Genomic DNA, 15970 nt, shown 5'->3' with positions numbered 1-15970 from the left:
GACACAGGCTAGAGTCATCAAAAAGGAGGGAGCCTCAACTGAGAAGTTGCCCCCATAAGAATTGGCTGTAGGCAAGCCTGTTGGGCATTTTCTTAATTAGTGATTGATGGGGGAGGGCCCAGCCCATTGTGGGTGGTGCCATCTCTAGGCAAGTGGTCCTGGGTTCTATAAGAAAGCAGGTTGAGCAAGTTGTGAGGAGCAAGTCAGTAAGCAGCACCCCTCCATAGCCTCTGCATCAGCTCCTGCCTGCACGTTCCTGCCCTGTGTGAGTTCCTGTCCTGACTTCCTTCAATGATGAACAACGATGTGGAAGCATAAGACAAATAAACCCTTTGCTCCCCAAGTTGCTTTGGTCATGGTATTTCATCACAGCAACAATGACCCTAACTAGGACACAGGGACTAAATAGGAAGAGATACGGGCATCTTCTTAGAACAGCACACGTATGATAAGGCACACTCAGAACACATGTGATTGACACATGATGAGTTACAATGACTGCTAAAGAAGAAAACAGAGAGCATGCACTTCCGACTGATTGATTGATTGATTGATTGATTGATTGATTGATCGAGACTGGTTCTCCTGTAGCTCAGGCTGTCCTCAAACTCAAGATCCCTCTGATTCTGTCTATTGAGCCATAACAGGATCATAGGTGTGTGCTACCACAAGGGGCTATGCAGGAGGAGTGGGATTTGATGACTTTCAGAATCATCTAGAGTTCTGAGTATTTAGATTTTCTCCCAAACAGAAAACAAATTAGCACACTATGAATCCTTGTGCCCGGAAAGTGACACTTGTGACACTTCTCAACTGTCACAGGGACGAGGCCAAGCAGGTCCGGCACGCCCAGTGCCACTGTGACTCCATGGGTACCCAGGCGTGAAGGGCACAGCAGAGCAAACAGAGCCTGGTTCCATCAGCTGCCTCAGGGAGGCCAGCACTCCACAGCAGCTCAAGCCCCGTGGCTGGATTTCATCGTCTGCAAAACACAATCTCTTATGGAAGTGTGAGGAATAGTTATGAGGAAATGGATATACATGTTGGCATGCAGTGGCTGTAACACCGAACGCTAATCCCATGTGCAGTCTGCCAGCCGCATCCCTCTTCATGGCTCTTCCATGGGGAATCCCCTAGTGTTGCTGCAGGAGAAAGGCAGAGCCTCCCACTCATCTGAAGCCTCAGGTGTGATGCTCAGACTCCTCTCCAAGAGAGAGCAGCCTGTCCTGGGGCTTTAGGAGGTGTGTGTGTGTGAGGGGGTGGGAGGTGGGGGAGACTGGCCCAGGCAGAAGGAGCCAGGAAGTCTACAGAAAGGAGGCACAAAGGGAAAGGCAGGAAAACTCTGGGTCTGGTGGCTGGTCTGACCCCTTTCCCAGGTGCGGGGGCAGGGGGGGGCCGGGGCGCGGGGAACTTATGCAAATGAGGATTAGGTAACTCTGGGTTGCACAGCTCCTGAGTGACAAAAGGGATGGGGTGGGCTGGGACAGGGGACACCACCTGGCAGCTCAGTGTTAGCACCAGAGACTGAGATTGTGTTGGCCACGAAGCACAATCCCCACCATTGCATTCCAAAAGAAATCAGTCAAGTGGGCTGTTTGTTCTCCACGGTTCTGCCACGCAGGACAAACAGCAGTTTGATTGGCAGAGGCTTCCCTTTTGAGCAGGCTGATTTGGCTGTGCCAATCATTCAGCAGGGGCTCTATTTGAGTTTTCTGAGCCATTCTCCCAGGCCGCACGGCTTCACCGAGGTTAGAAAGGGAGCAGATGGCCAAGACCAAGGCCACACGAGATGCCGTGAAATGTGCTTGCTTTTCCATGAAGTTAACTTAAAAACTATTTGTAATTATGTGTACATGTGTATCTGTGTGTGGGCTTATGCACATGAGTACAGATGCCTGTAGGGGCCAGAGGTGACAAGTCCTTTAGGACTAGAGTGACAAGCAGTTGTGAACCACCCAGTGTGTGTACTAGAAACTGAGCTTGCGTCCTTTGCAAGAGCAGCGCATCCTCTCGGCCACTGGGCCATCTCCAGCCCCTTGAAATTTACTCTTTTGTTGTTGTTTTTGTTTGTTTGTTTGTTTAGTTTTGTTTGAGACAGGGTTTCTCTGTGTAGTTTTGGTGCCTGTCCTGGATCTCACATTATAGACCAGGCTGACCTCGAACTCACAGAAATCCTCCTGGCTCTGCCTCCCAGTGCTGGGATTAAAGGCGTGCGCCACCACCGCCCAGCCTTTGAAATTAACTCTTAACATGCAGTTTGATCTTTGAGTACAGCAAATGGATTAAGAACCCCAACTCCCGACTCCCCCAACTGCCATGCCTATGTTCACAAATCAAGAGAAAGCATGGGGAGGGTAAAGATCTCAATTTGGGGCACAGGAAGCCAGTCACCATTGTGAGACAGTTTCTGAAACACACAGGCTATGGCAGTCACTGTACGGATTTTCTGCATCCTTGTCTGGTGCTTTGGATTCTCAGAACTGCTGAACGCTGGTCAAAACAGAACAGAGCTGTGGTGGGGAGGAGGGATGTACGTTGTGAAGCCAGGAGGAGTAACAGGGGATTAAGTGGGCCATGTCGGGCTGGAGAGATGGCTCGGAAGTTCAAAGCACTGGCTGTCCTTCCAGAGGACCTGGGTTTGATTCCCAGTATCCACATAAAAAATAACAAATAGAAGAAGAGCGGGCCACACTTGTCTGGCTGTCATGAGGTCCATGCTTTTGGGTTACCGAGATCCTTGCAGCTCTCAAAGCATATGCCAAGCACCCCACTACTCATGGTGGCACCCCACCACTCATGCTGGCAGGGCAGGGGGCAACTCCTTTCCCACAGAAGGGCATGGCCTGTTCCATAGCCTCTGGGCCTCTTAGGGCATGGAGAATGCTTCTTTGCGGGCTGTGGGAACGGGTATCAGGAAGTACATGTCCTTTTGCCTGAGGCTTTGTTTTAAATCAATTAACTATTAATTAATTGTGTGTATGAGTGTTTTGGCTGCATGCATGCATGTATACCACACAGGTGCCTCACGTCTGCAGAAGTCAGAAGAGGATCCCCTGGAACTGGAGTTACAGATGGTTGTGAGTCGCCATGTGGGTGCTGGAAACTTAACCCCGGTCCTCCGCAAGAACAGCCAGTGCTCCTAACTCTTGAACCATCTCTCCAGGCCCCTGTCCTTTTTGTTTGTTTGATTTTTTTTTATACAAAATATTTTGGTTCCCCTGCCTCAGCTCCCCCCAGCTCTTCCCCAGGATCTCCCACCTCCTCCTCATCTCCTCTCCACCTCTTCCCACCTCCTCCCACCTCCTCCCAGCTCCTCCCTACCTCCCCACCCACCCAAATCCACATCCTTTCCAGCTCTCTCATTAGAAAACAAACAGGCATCTAAAAGAGTAGGCAAACAAATTTGAATGGGACAAAATTCAAAACAAACTTGGGTAGGACAAAGCAAGCAAGCAAGCAAACAAACAGAAAAACAGAAAAACAGAGAGCCAAAGACAAAGCACAAGAAACACACGCAGACATAGAGACACACAGAAATCCCCTAAAGACACAAAACATTCCGTGAGATGGAACCCATCTCCGATACTTGGCTCGGTGGCCAAGAAACTGAGACTAGGGACCTGGGGGGAAACTACCACTGTCCTGCTAAAGGAACATAGCAACAGAATGTCTCCTAAATAATCCCGCAATGTTCGTAGATCAGAAGCTTGTTCCTGCAGCAGATGGGAATCAATGCAGGGGCCACAGTTGGACCGTGCGCAGAGAGTGAGAGGCCTCAGAGCACCCCTAAATGGGATGTCTCCATCAAATCCTTCCCCTCACAGCTCAAGGAACCCCGTGGAAGAGGAGGCAGAAAGAGCCAGAGAGGATGGAGAACACCCAGGAAACACGGCATTCTAAGCACATCAGGACTGATGCACACGTGAATTCACAGAGACTGGCAGCGTGCACAGGACCTGCATGGGTCTGGGCCTGACGGGATCCCAGTGCTGAGGGCGGAGGTGGACGCAAGCCCACGTCCCTAACCCAGAAGCTCTCTCCTACTGACAACCAAATGAAAACTTAGTTTTCTCTAAGGGAGTTTCACTTGGTATATGAACCACTCTTAAGGCCGGGCGGGCCCCACCCACGGCCAGCAGAAGATGGCCAACACAAAACACACTCAATGGCGTCTTTGGAGGTTCTTTGTCTCATAATGCTTTGTCTAGACATTTTTCTTTTCTTTCTTTCTTCTTACCCTACAGGCCTTTTGCTTATATTTTATAGTTTCCATTTTTTTTTTTTTTTGTTTCTAGGGATTTCTGTGTGAGTCAATTTGTGTGTCTCTATGTCTGTAAGTGTTTCCTGTGCTTTTTTCTTGTTTTATTTTTTAATGTACAGCTCCCTCTCCCCTTCGATTCATTTCAGCAGGGGGTGGGTGCCAAGAGAAGCCAGAAGACTGCCGTCTCCCAGAGGCAGGATGTCTCTTTTTTGCTCCTGGCTCCCATGCACCCTGGCAATCCCTTCCCAGCTCCTGGCTCCCTAATTATTCATCTACAAAGGTTTGGACTAGATGACCCCTGTACACCGGATGCTACTGTAAGAGCAGAAAGGCTTAGTTCGGGTAGGGCAGAGACAGGCAAGGACCTGGAGCCAACTGATGTCAGTGTGCAGGGTCCTCTCCGAGTGTGTAAGACCAGACAGGGACAGCCCAGGCAGGGCAGAGGTGGAAGAGAAGGCAAGGGGCCACAGATTCTTTGTCAAGAAGGCAATGGTGCCGTAGCTGGGGGTTGGAGTAGGGTGTGGGGGTCTCAAGGAATCTAGAACACATGTGGGATCCAGGAGACTGCACTCTCAAGGCATTACAGGCCCAGGCACTGGGGAAGAGAATCCTCGGAGGGCCCCATTCCAGCTCTGTCTTGTCACTGGGCATGTGCTCCGTGTATGGCTAGCTTGTTTTATGGATAGGGGTTCTAAGACATGGGGCAGGGCAGAAGTGATGGCCCTGTGGGAATGCCAGACCCCCAGATCTCTGCTCAGCTTCTGCCTTTGGATCTGACTTCTGCTCCCATATAATGAATCTTTATGGACCACAGGCTTACGGCCGGTGGATGGGACAGGCCCAAGGTGAAGTCAATACTGGATAGTGCAGGTTACTCCAATGTTGCTAGAGGGAATGTTAAAAGGTCCTCATCAAATATAAGCAGAAGGCCCAGGACTGCAGTTTCAGAGCGTGGGACATGAATGGTAGAGCACTGGGTAGAATACTGACCATGCCATTGGAATTCTCTAGCACCCTCTAGAACATTCTGCACACAAAACTCAGACAGATGGCCCCATACCCTACTTTCAGGTGAAGAAGAGCCAGGGCATCTGTGGCCACACACAGGGCTCTAGGTCCAGAGAGGTAGAGGCAGGCTGCCAGTTCGCCCTTGATGCCACTGGCTTTGGAAGAGGCTGTAAAGCAGCAGCCATGGGTCTCCAGGTCCCAGATCTGTGGAGGAAATGGGGGGAAGTAATAGGTTTTGTTTTTTCTTCTTCTTTTCCCTTTAGATAGATTCCCTATGTAACCCAGGCTGGTCTCCGACTCTAAAGCCTGTGTGGGCCACACACTCAGCTAGTTATACGTTTTGTCCGTTTGTTGTTCTTCCACAGCTGTTGCCTGTTGTGGGGTCTGGAAATGACCAGTCGCCCCCTTCTCCCTGGACACAGCTCTCATGGGAAGCTGATGGCATGGATCTGATTTGTGATACCTTAATAATCAAACCTGTTCCCAGTTCTTTTTTTTTTTTTTAGTGTGCATTGGCGTTTGGCCTGCACGAAGATGTCAGGCACCCTGGACTTGGAGTTACAGACTGTGAGCTGCTATGTAGGTGCTGGGAACTGAACCTAGGTCCGCTGGAAAAGCAGCCAGTGCTCTTAACCACTGAGCCATCTCTCCAGCCCCCTGTTCCCAGTCCTTAATACAAGAATACATTACCAACCAAGTCATCGGGCAGATATTTGGAGGACATGGGGAACAGACTCCTGTGTGGCTGTTGTTTGAGGATAAACAACCCAGTGTCCATCTCCCTGTGGTTCCGCCTAACACCTGGGCAGCCTCACGCAATTTCCTCCCAGCTCTTTTCCTCATCGCAAAATAGAGAGACAATCCTGCCTACTTTATAGTGTTGCTTAGAGAAATTAGAAAACTGATTAAAGAACAGAGTGCTTAGAGAAGTGGGTAAAATACAGTAACGGTACAACACGATTAGAGTAACCCCGCTGTCAATCATTGTTAGGCTTGTAAGTCATGCCGTGGCTCTGGCGTTCTATGAGCAGACTGTGAGCTGGTGAGGGCTGCAGTAGCTAAGAGGAGCAGCAGGGGCCAAGCCCCAGACTGGGGAGACCATGACAGTCACGGGCACTGGCTGGCCCGAGAGCTGACACGCACCCTCTGTGTGTCAACTGCTTTGAGTCCTGGTCCCTTTCACTTTGTGTCATGGGTGAATTGCTACCCTCCCTTCAAATGGCGAATAACCCCAGTACCTCAGGACGGGGATCCATTTGGAAATGGGGATGTTGAGATAGAAGTAGTGAGTGAAGATGAGGCCATCCTGGAGCAGGCTAGACTCCGATATGATGGGTGAGTTTGCAGGAAGAGGAGAGTTAGAGAGAGATGCACAGCGGGAAGACAGTACATGAAGATGATGGCAGAGATCAGGGCAGTGTATCTGCAGCCAAAGAGTACCACGATTGCCAGAAGACTACCAGGAGGTAGGCAGGGGCCTGGGTCCAGCCCACCTTCACAGCCCTCCAAAGGACCCAACCCACCCGACACCTTGGTCTTGGGCTCTTAGCCTCTGAACTATAAGCCAGTACATTTCTGTTATTTATCCCACTCTGTCTCTGGTACATTGTTATGGCTACCCATGTGAGTCAGCTTTCTATCACCATTATGAATGCCTAAATTTATGAAAACTAAATTTAGAGAGAGGAAGGTCTCTTTTGACTCACAGCTCCAGAGGATACAATCCAGTCTTGGTGGCCTTGCTGTTTTTAGGCCTGTGGCAAAGCAGCGCCTCATTGGCAGGGGCATGGGAGAGGGGGGATGGCACACAGAACTGCTCACCCTATGGCTAGGTAGCAAGAGAACAAGTAGGGGACAGGATCTCCCCATCCCCTTCCAGACCATGCTCTCAACAACCTGAAGAGCTCCCACTAGGCCCCTTAGAGGTTCCACTACCTCCCAATAGTTCTGTGCTGGCGACTAAACCTCTAATACTCAGGTCATTGAACCAAACTATTGTACAACCTCTCAAACTAGTGCTCTTGATCTCTCTTTATTGATTATTTACACGGACAAGTGTTAAGTCTGTATATGTGCATGTAACTGAGGTTAGAGGCATCCAAGCTGCCTGATGTGGGTGCTGGGAATTGAACTCAGGTCCTCTGTGTGAAGACCACATGTTTTTAACCACTGTGCCATCTCTCCAGCCCCGAACTAGTGCTCTCTTACACACTTTGGGAGGCAGAGGTTATCTGTTGACTCCAAGAGAAGTTCAGAATTTACAGGCTAAGAAGTAGCCAAGACAGCAAACTCTAGCAAGAGTGAGCTCAAGAGCCTGGGCAGAGCAATGTCTTCTCCTTGGCTCAGCTGCCAGACACCGGCCGTCTGAAGTCCTTGTCTCTTAAGCTGCACTCCAATCCTTCGAATTTACACTCTGCTTACTTTCCATTTGTTCTCAGCTGAACTGTGAGCAAACTGGCCATCCCTGGATCCATCCTGTCCCTGGATTCCTGTGCTGCTGTGCCTCCTGTGAAGCCAGCGTGGGGCCCCAGTATTGACTCCCTGTGGAAAGGGCAGCCCCAAGAGTGGCTTGCTTGAGAGACAGCCCCTCCCCTCTCTCTGCTGTGGATCCCTTGCAGCACACTCATTTGGCTGGGTGGAAGGTTGACCCACACAGTCATTATCAGCTCCCCTGCTGTGGGAAGACTTTACTCCCTGATTTCTTCTCACTTCCTGTGATGAGGTGCCATGATTTGAACATGCTTCTGAAAGTCTCTATTGCAAGCTCAGCCCCTAAGTTTATATGTTAATGATATCTAAAGGTAGGCAATTGGGGTTTGGTGAGGTCATGAGGATAGGGCTCCCATGATGGAGTTAGTGGCTCCATAAGGAGAGAAAGAGAGAGGTAGGGGTAGCTTGGTGGTGCCTGCCTGGAATGTGTGAGACCATGGGCTCCCTGCTGGGCACCTAAAATGTTTTGAAAAGCCAAGAAGGGAGACCTAAGCTAGCACATTTGCCCTGCCTGACCATGCGATGCCTCTCACTATACTGACCCAGCAAGAAGACCCCAATTAGATGCCAGTGTCATGCTCCTGGATTTCCTAGCCTTAGAACCGTAAACCAAATGAACCTGGGCTCCTTTGTAAATTGATTCGTCTCAGGTATTTTGTTACAGCACCAGGAAGTGGACTAATAATACATAAGGTTCCCGAGAGGAACACAGGAAATTCTGGAATCTGGGAAGTCATCTCAGGTAGGATGAGTTGGTGCCTGAGACCCATGAAGGAAAGGAGGGGAGACACTTGTTACATAGACGTTCAGACTGAGTCATCAAATTGGCATCACATTCCCTGTCACACACACAGGCGACATGAAAGAGAACAGCTTTCTACAGCAGGAGCTCAGGCGGAGGTCAACATCTACTGAGAAGCAGAAGTGAGAGGCTTGGGCAGAGGCCCATTTTTGAAGCCAGCTGTTCACCAGTTCACCCAGTGACTTCCTTTCTGTGGCCAACAAGGCTTCTGTGGCACTCACCCTACTGAATTTTACCCATGTCTCTTGGAAATATGGTGTGTAACATATGGTTAGTAACACACCATGCAGTGAGCCCAGTATATCCACTGCCTCTAACAAGGTCACTTACTCTGCAAGGTGGGTCTTTCTCCCATATTGGGAAGGAGTAAAACACTACAGAACTAAGTCGATTTAGAAGGAATGAGTGATTCACCCAAGTCATCTGGCTTGTGTGGTTTCTGAGTTTAAACTCGGGATTGTGTGTCTCCAAAGCTTTCTGTCACCCTCTCCTGAATCCACATCTTCTCATCCATTTGCAGAATTGTTGCTGGGAAGAGGGCCACCAATTAAGGCATGTGCCACTTCCCATTCACCCATCATGGCCGTGAACTTGGCATGGACTGTAAGAAGAGGTGGCCGGAGTTAGAAGGGGCAGCAACATCCTTTTTACCTGCCTCTTGGCCTTGGATGAAGAGGGTGGGGCCTCTGGCTGGAGAGACACCAGCCCTTGGATGGGAGCACTCACTCACAGAGGTGCTGGGTTAACATGGACAGAAATAAACCTATTGTCTTAACCTAGAGAAAACCCGGCATGTGCTTAAGAGAGGTTCCCATGTTGTGCTAGCTAGCACGCCAAGCTGCCTTCCTTAGAAAAAATAACTTTCCCCAAATTCTAATGCCGGTTGATAAAAGACAGCCCTGTTTGTGGCTTGTGGCGTCACATTTATAGACTACCAAGTGAAAAAGGCAATCCAAATCTGTCACTGTATTCCCTGTTAGAGAATGCCAGAAGCCAGCAGCCTCCTGAAATGTTTGTATGTCCCCATGATTTGGAGGAGTAAAATATTTGGGCTGAAAAATAATTCAAAGACTGAAGACTCTCTGCTCAGGCATGCTAGGCATCGAGCGGTTTGTCTCCTAGTTGATTAGCTGTTATTCGATAGGAATAGTGCCGTCTGAAATAACTTACACACCATATTTCCAAGATGGGATTTCAATATATTTTAAACACACATTGGGAAGCTATTCAATATGCCTGACTCATCGTGGGCAAGATGCTAATCTTGTAATCACGAGTTGAGATTGGAAGAAAATGGAGAGGCGATGGGAGAAGAAAATAGGATGGAAGACATGCCCCCACATACAAAATTATGATTATCCGAGAGCCGCAAGATTCAAGGGGGGGGGAAAGCTCATTAAAAACTTGGAGTCCTCCACACGGTGACTTTGGATGAAGCCTTTAGATGAATTCGATTTTCAAAATAAATCAAACAGTGGAGCTCATAAATCTCATCATTTTATTCAAGTTTGCTCAGAGGATGGAATGGCTGGCGGTTGGGCCCCAGCTACAGTGCTGGCTGCACTCTGCACACCTGGTTGTATAGAACCACTTTCAACCTCACGGCAGGGTGGACCACGCTCACTGCCTGGGAGCCATGTTGGACCCACACGGAGAAGTCGTAGCACATCACAGGCGCGGCACACAGTCTTTGGCGGACTTTTCCCCTCCCCTGCTCACTCTTGCTCTTTCTGTCATCTTTCCCAGCCCGGAGTTGAAGATTCTATCTCAACGCTAATCACGCCAGATTTTGTACCACCAGCCCCGCCACACCCGTTAAGCTCAGGTTGGCCCTGCCCAACACATCCAAAGCCTCGCTCCGGGTCTTAACGTTCCTCATTTGCCATGTTCCCTGCCTCAGATTTCGGCTTAGATTCCAAATCTTAGTGGCCCTCATGAGTCTTCTCTGGCCTCACTCCCTTAATTACTTTTTTATTGAAATATAACTCACATATCACAAAATTCACATTTCTAATGTTCAGTTGTTTGGGGGGAGGGGGCTTCAGCATGGCCACAGAGCTACATAGCCATGACCACGACCAAACCCCGGGCGTCCCATCAGCCCCTTCAGGACCTGCATGCCCATCATCAGCCCATCCGTACTCTGTCCACACTTCAGTCCCTGGTTTCTTCTGGATGCTTCATACAAACGGAGGAAGCAAGACAATACGTGGCTTTCTGTGACTTTTATCCAACATCAGGCCTCGAAGGTTCACCCACATTATAATGTAGACGGGGGATTCATTCTTTTGCTCACACACACGGCTTTTATTTTATTTTTACCACTTACTAGTCGCTGGGCACTTGAGTCGCATCTGCCCTTTAACCATGATAAATCATGCTGTTCTGTGCATCGATAAGTACCTTTTTGAGGACTGCATGCTTTTAGGTTCTCTTGGGCATATCCCTGGGGGTACAAGCTGAGTCACATGTTAACTATTTACCACTCAAGAACTGATAAGATGATTTTTAAAAAAATGGCACTTTTTGAAACCAATATGTAGAGGTCTCAATTTCTTCTCATCCTATCAGCATATCATCAGCCTCTGGTATTTTTTGTTGTTGTTGTTTTACTTTTTAGCCATCCTTGTGGGTGTGAAGTAGTATCTTATTGTGGTTTTGGTTTTCATTTCCCTATGACTATAATGTTGAGCACGATATGCCGTGATTGGCCACTTTTGAAGACGTGTCTACTCAAACCTTTTGCTCATATTTCAACTGGCTATCAGGATTTTTTTATTACTAAGCACTAAAAGTTCTTTATATTCTCGGTGCAAGTTCCTTATCAGACATATGGTTTGCAATATCCCTTCTCTTATGTTATCTATTTCTCGTATTAATGATGCCCTAGGAAGCACAGATGTTTCTAATTTTGATAAAGCCTGATTTTTCTTGAACTTTTGATGGCATTTCTTAGAAACTAATGCATAAACATAAACCCAAGGTCATGAAGCTCTCTCTCTCTCTCTCTCTCTCTCTCTCTCTCTCTCTCTCTCTCTCTCTCTCTCTGGACAGGATCTCCCACCTCCTACTAATTTAGTCCAAATTCCCACCCTGTGGCCATTAACAGTGCAGTAAAGTAGGCAGATGGATTGGGAAGCCTGGCCACACCCTCTGAAGAAGCAAGAGTGAGGACAGAAGAAGGGAGCCAGTCAGACTGGTACAAACCCAGCACACTACAGAGGTCACAAACCCAGCACACTACAGAGGTCACGGGACAACCGTAGACAGGCTGCTCAGTATACGAAGGCAAACAAAGCAAAACCATGACGCCACTGCCTCCATCTACATCGGAAATGTTTAAGTTCTGAGGCTCATGGGTATCAGTTCAGGAAGATATGTGCCCAGTGGGTATTGCAAAATAAGAGCCAGCCACTGCCAGGCGGTGGTGGCGCACGCCTTTAATCCCAGCACTCGGGAGGCAGAGCCAGGCGGATCTCTGTGAGTTCGAGGCCAGCCTGGGCTACCAAGTGAGTTCCAGGAAAGGCGCAAAGCTACACAGAGAAACCCTGTCTCGAAAAACCAAAAAAAAAAAAAAAAAAAAAAAAAAGAGTCAGCCACTGATGGCAAGGGGCAGAATTCTCAGCTCTACTTCTCTATTTTCCAGACATATGAGGAAATGATAGGGACAAGGACCATCTGGACCATGTGCAGGCAGGGTCCTACGTGCTGGAAGGGCTACACACCACCTCAAGCACCAGCATGGAGAGTTCCATAGCAATCAACTGCTTGTGCACAGACACAGACTCAGACACACACCCACAAACACACAAACACACACATATACATGCATATATACACACACATACACATATCATACACATATACACAGAGACAGGCAGACACTTATGTAGACACACACATGCATACACATATACACACCCCTCCTAAAGCAAATACACACATCTGAACCCTGCATGAGCCTTTTTCAAGGCAGAGCCCCTCACATCGCCAAAGATGGAGATGGGCAAATTACTTGGGAGGCTGAGGCAGGAGGATTGTGCGGGAGTTCCAGGCCATTCTGGGCTGCAGTGGGAGACCATATTTCAAAAATAAATAAATAAATACACAAACAAACTAATGGATAAAATCTGCCTAAAAGGTGCACACATGGAAACAGGAGAGAGACTGACCTTGACAGAGTTGTCTGCAGACATGGAAAACACTTTGTTTTCTTCAGAAGACACGTGTACATAGACCACAGGAGCCATGTGGCCTCTCAGCATACCCGTTGGTTTTCTAGAAAGAAAAGAACAAATGAACACAAAGCCGTTCTCTCTGCTGTTTCTATTTTTTTTTTTTTTTTAATGTAAAACTCAGCTTGGCCGGGATCTGGCAGCTCTATTCAGCCCGGAGGAGGCTTCTGCTTCCCTCTGATATTACACAAGTATATATTTCGTGTAATAAAAGGACTGAGGCAAAATAATAAGCAGTTTCAGCAACAGAACTTGGGGTGAGAGGAAGCCTGGGGCTCCGCTTCTCCAGCTGTTAACAATAGTCGTATAAAAGGAATAAGCAAGGAAGAGCCTGAGGTGGGGCTGCCGTGGACACACGGGCACTCTTTCTAGGCCTGAGTGAACAGAGTTAAAATCCGGGCTTTGCAATACAAAGCTATGTTAGAGTGCCCTTGCAGGACATGGTACTCTGGGAGGGTCGAGAGAGAAAAGAAGCCTGGCTGAGGCCAAGAGGGAGAGCACACGCCTGCTTTTAACCATAACAGGAACAGGCAGAAAACTGCCTCTCATTTTTATTATGTCTCTTGCATTGCTCTGAGTCTTTTTATTGTTGGTTGTTTTTTTTTTTTTTTAATCTTCATTATCACCCTAGAGAGTGAGAATCTTGTCACCATTATACATGGGAAAATTGAGTCTGTTGCAGGTGGTTAGGAGAACCTCCCGGCCGGGAAGTCATAAAGACATAATCAGATTCAATACCCACTGTCCCTCACAGTCCTGGCTATTACCTGCGCCATGGATGGACACAGGGTCACCTTGTGGGTCCCCACAGATGCCAAAGAGAGTGACCCAGACGGGTCACCTGGGCATAACCTACGTGATTTGTGCTCACCCGAACCAAAAGACCCAGTGGGCCCCTCCTCCCCACTGTCTTCAGCACTTCCCTGGGAATGACAGGCCTGCCTATGGGGCTTCAGGAGCATCACTGATCAGTGGACTTGATGCCAGGGCCCAAGACGACAGATGGATTCCAGACATTACTACACAGTGGGTCTCAACACGCAATCAAGACGGTGGAACTGGAGAGATGGCCCGGTGGAGGAAGCGCTTGCTGGGCAAGGAGCGGGCATGGAGTTCAGACCCCCAGAAATGTGGGATGGGAGGGGCAGGCAGCTTGTGCTTCCTGCACTCAGAGGGCAGAGACAGAAGATTCCCCTGAACGAACGAGCTGGTTAGCTAGACCAGTGGTAACAACGAACTCCAGGTTCAACTGAGAGACTCTGCCGCAGTGACTGGGGTAGATGGTGACTGCAAATCCCTGCCTTTGCGTTCTGGTGCTGTGATAAACATGGCAATCAAAAGCAAGGTCGGGGAGAAGAGGCTTTATTTCAGCTTACAACTCCCAGGTGACGCTCCATCGCTGACGCTGACGGAGGCATCTTCTCCACTGAGTTTCTTTTCCCCCAAGTGACTCCGGTTGATGTCAAGTTGACAAAAATCTCAATCAGCACAATCAGGCAACCACACACACATGCACACGCTCTCACATAGACACGCCAACACGCATACACATGAGCACACACCTATGAGAAGAGTGAAGTGAATAAAACCTCAAGTGTCCCCGAAGGCTTGCTCAGAACGGCCTACTGTGTGACGGGCACGCCTGGCCCAAAGCATGTGACAAGATCCCACTGAGGGGTGATAGCCCCGAACCTTCCCTGGCTTTTTGTTGGGTTCCCCAGAACCCAATCCCTCACAGAGCCATCCTGGCTTCCTTGCATCGATCACACTTGTTCTCTTATGTTAATTCTGTTAAAATGCAGGCATGGTAGAGTCATTAACTCTGATGGGGCTAAACCCCATGCCCTCAGGAGAACACTGGGGCCCCTGCTGTGAGGCCACACTACGCATACACTCACTGCACATAATCTCAGGTCCCTCTGCTGCTGATCATGGTCCCTTGAAGGCAAGATGCCACCAGACAAGAGGGAGTCACACTGAGTTCCGTGGTCCTTGTAGCATTGTGAAGTGTTTACATTTGTTTTGTTTTGCTTGAGATGTGGTCTCGCTATGTAGCCCAGGCTGGCCTTAACCTTCCTAAGTGCTGGCATTACAGGCATGCCCACCATGTCCTGCTGGGATTTACATTTCACATCAGTTACAATGAAAAAGTTTTAAATTTTTTTTTTTTTGTGTGTGTGTGTGTGTATGAATGTTTTGCCTGCGTTTGTATCTGTGCACCGTGCCAGAAGAGGGAGTCGGATCCCATGGGACTGGAGCTATAGATGATTTTGAGCAATCATGTAGGTGCTGGGAATAGAACCTGGGTCCTCTGGACAAGTAGCCAGTGAGTGGTCTTAACCACTGAGCCATCTCTCCAGCAGCCCTTATAGTGAACTTTTAGAGGCTGGGAACAGAAATGTTTCAGGCTTTGTGCAGGAGAGATTAATTTTGGACAGACAATTCTCCTAGGGAACCCCAGTCACATTTTCATTGACTTACTACCTCGATGGTCCTCTCGTTAGGGGAAAGACCACTTACCCTGGCAGGTAAGGATTCCAGACCCTGATGATTCGGTCCACCCCACCTGTCACCAGCAGGTTTTTTCTCCTGCAGAAGGAGAATGCCTTGACTCCCTTATGGATGCGGAACACGGTGCGATCACATGCTGCTCGCCTTCGGGGCAGAGCAAGGGATGCTGGGCTTCTCCCCATCCTGCCAGTCTTCCCAGCATTCCTTGTTTCTTTCAGCGTTTCCTTGACATTTGTTGCTCCCGTCGTGAACCCTAAAAATATTCACAGGAAAACAAGACACAGTCTTCTACTGAGATCACTCAATTCCCTGACAGCCTACTGTTTTTACTAAGGTCCCAGACTTGTTCTCGGTAATGACGTAGGTATTTTCTTTCATTCCCCAGGGTTAAATTCCAGACAGCCAGAAAATAAAAGCGACATAAGAAAAGACTCTTCTCACTTTTCTGAAAAGGGACGTGAAACACCTGGGAGGGCAGAGGTACCATGAAGGCTATTGGCCTTTTCGGCTTTCATCGCCTGTGGCCCCGCCCCGCCAGCGAAGCTTTTGTTTGAGTGTTTCAGCAGCTCAGTGGTGCAAGCCCATCCATGCCCATCTTACGTAAGAAACCTTGTCTAGAAAGCACAGAGCACTGGCCATCCAGAAAACATCGAGCTGTCCTGG

General features: G+C 48.8%; 1 protein-coding gene across 1 annotated transcript in view; it reads right to left on the bottom strand.

The window, feature by feature from the left end:
* Window positions 1–15553, bottom strand: part of LOC131898104 (WD repeat-containing protein on Y chromosome-like) — a 45095-nt gene extending 29542 nt beyond the window's left edge. Inside the window, exons 1-3 of the mRNA XM_059249195.1 lie at window positions 15317–15553; window positions 12734–12839; window positions 5322–5473 (exon numbers count right to left, since the gene is read on the bottom strand). Of these exons, the coding sequence (XP_059105178.1) occupies window positions 5322–5473; window positions 12734–12839; window positions 15317–15489 (431 nt within the window). The 5' untranslated portion in view covers window positions 15490–15553. The remainder of the gene's footprint in view (window positions 1–5321; window positions 5474–12733; window positions 12840–15316) is intronic.
* Between the last annotated feature and the right edge of the window lie 417 nt (window positions 15554–15970).

The sequence above is a fragment of the Peromyscus eremicus genome, chromosome 23 (assembly GCF_949786415.1).
Source record: "Peromyscus eremicus chromosome 23, PerEre_H2_v1, whole genome shotgun sequence".
In the NCBI taxonomy this organism is placed as follows: Eukaryota; Metazoa; Chordata; class Mammalia; order Rodentia; family Cricetidae; genus Peromyscus; species Peromyscus eremicus.
The sequence above is the reverse complement of the archived record's forward strand: the minus strand, read 5'-3'. Positions and strand labels throughout refer to the sequence as shown.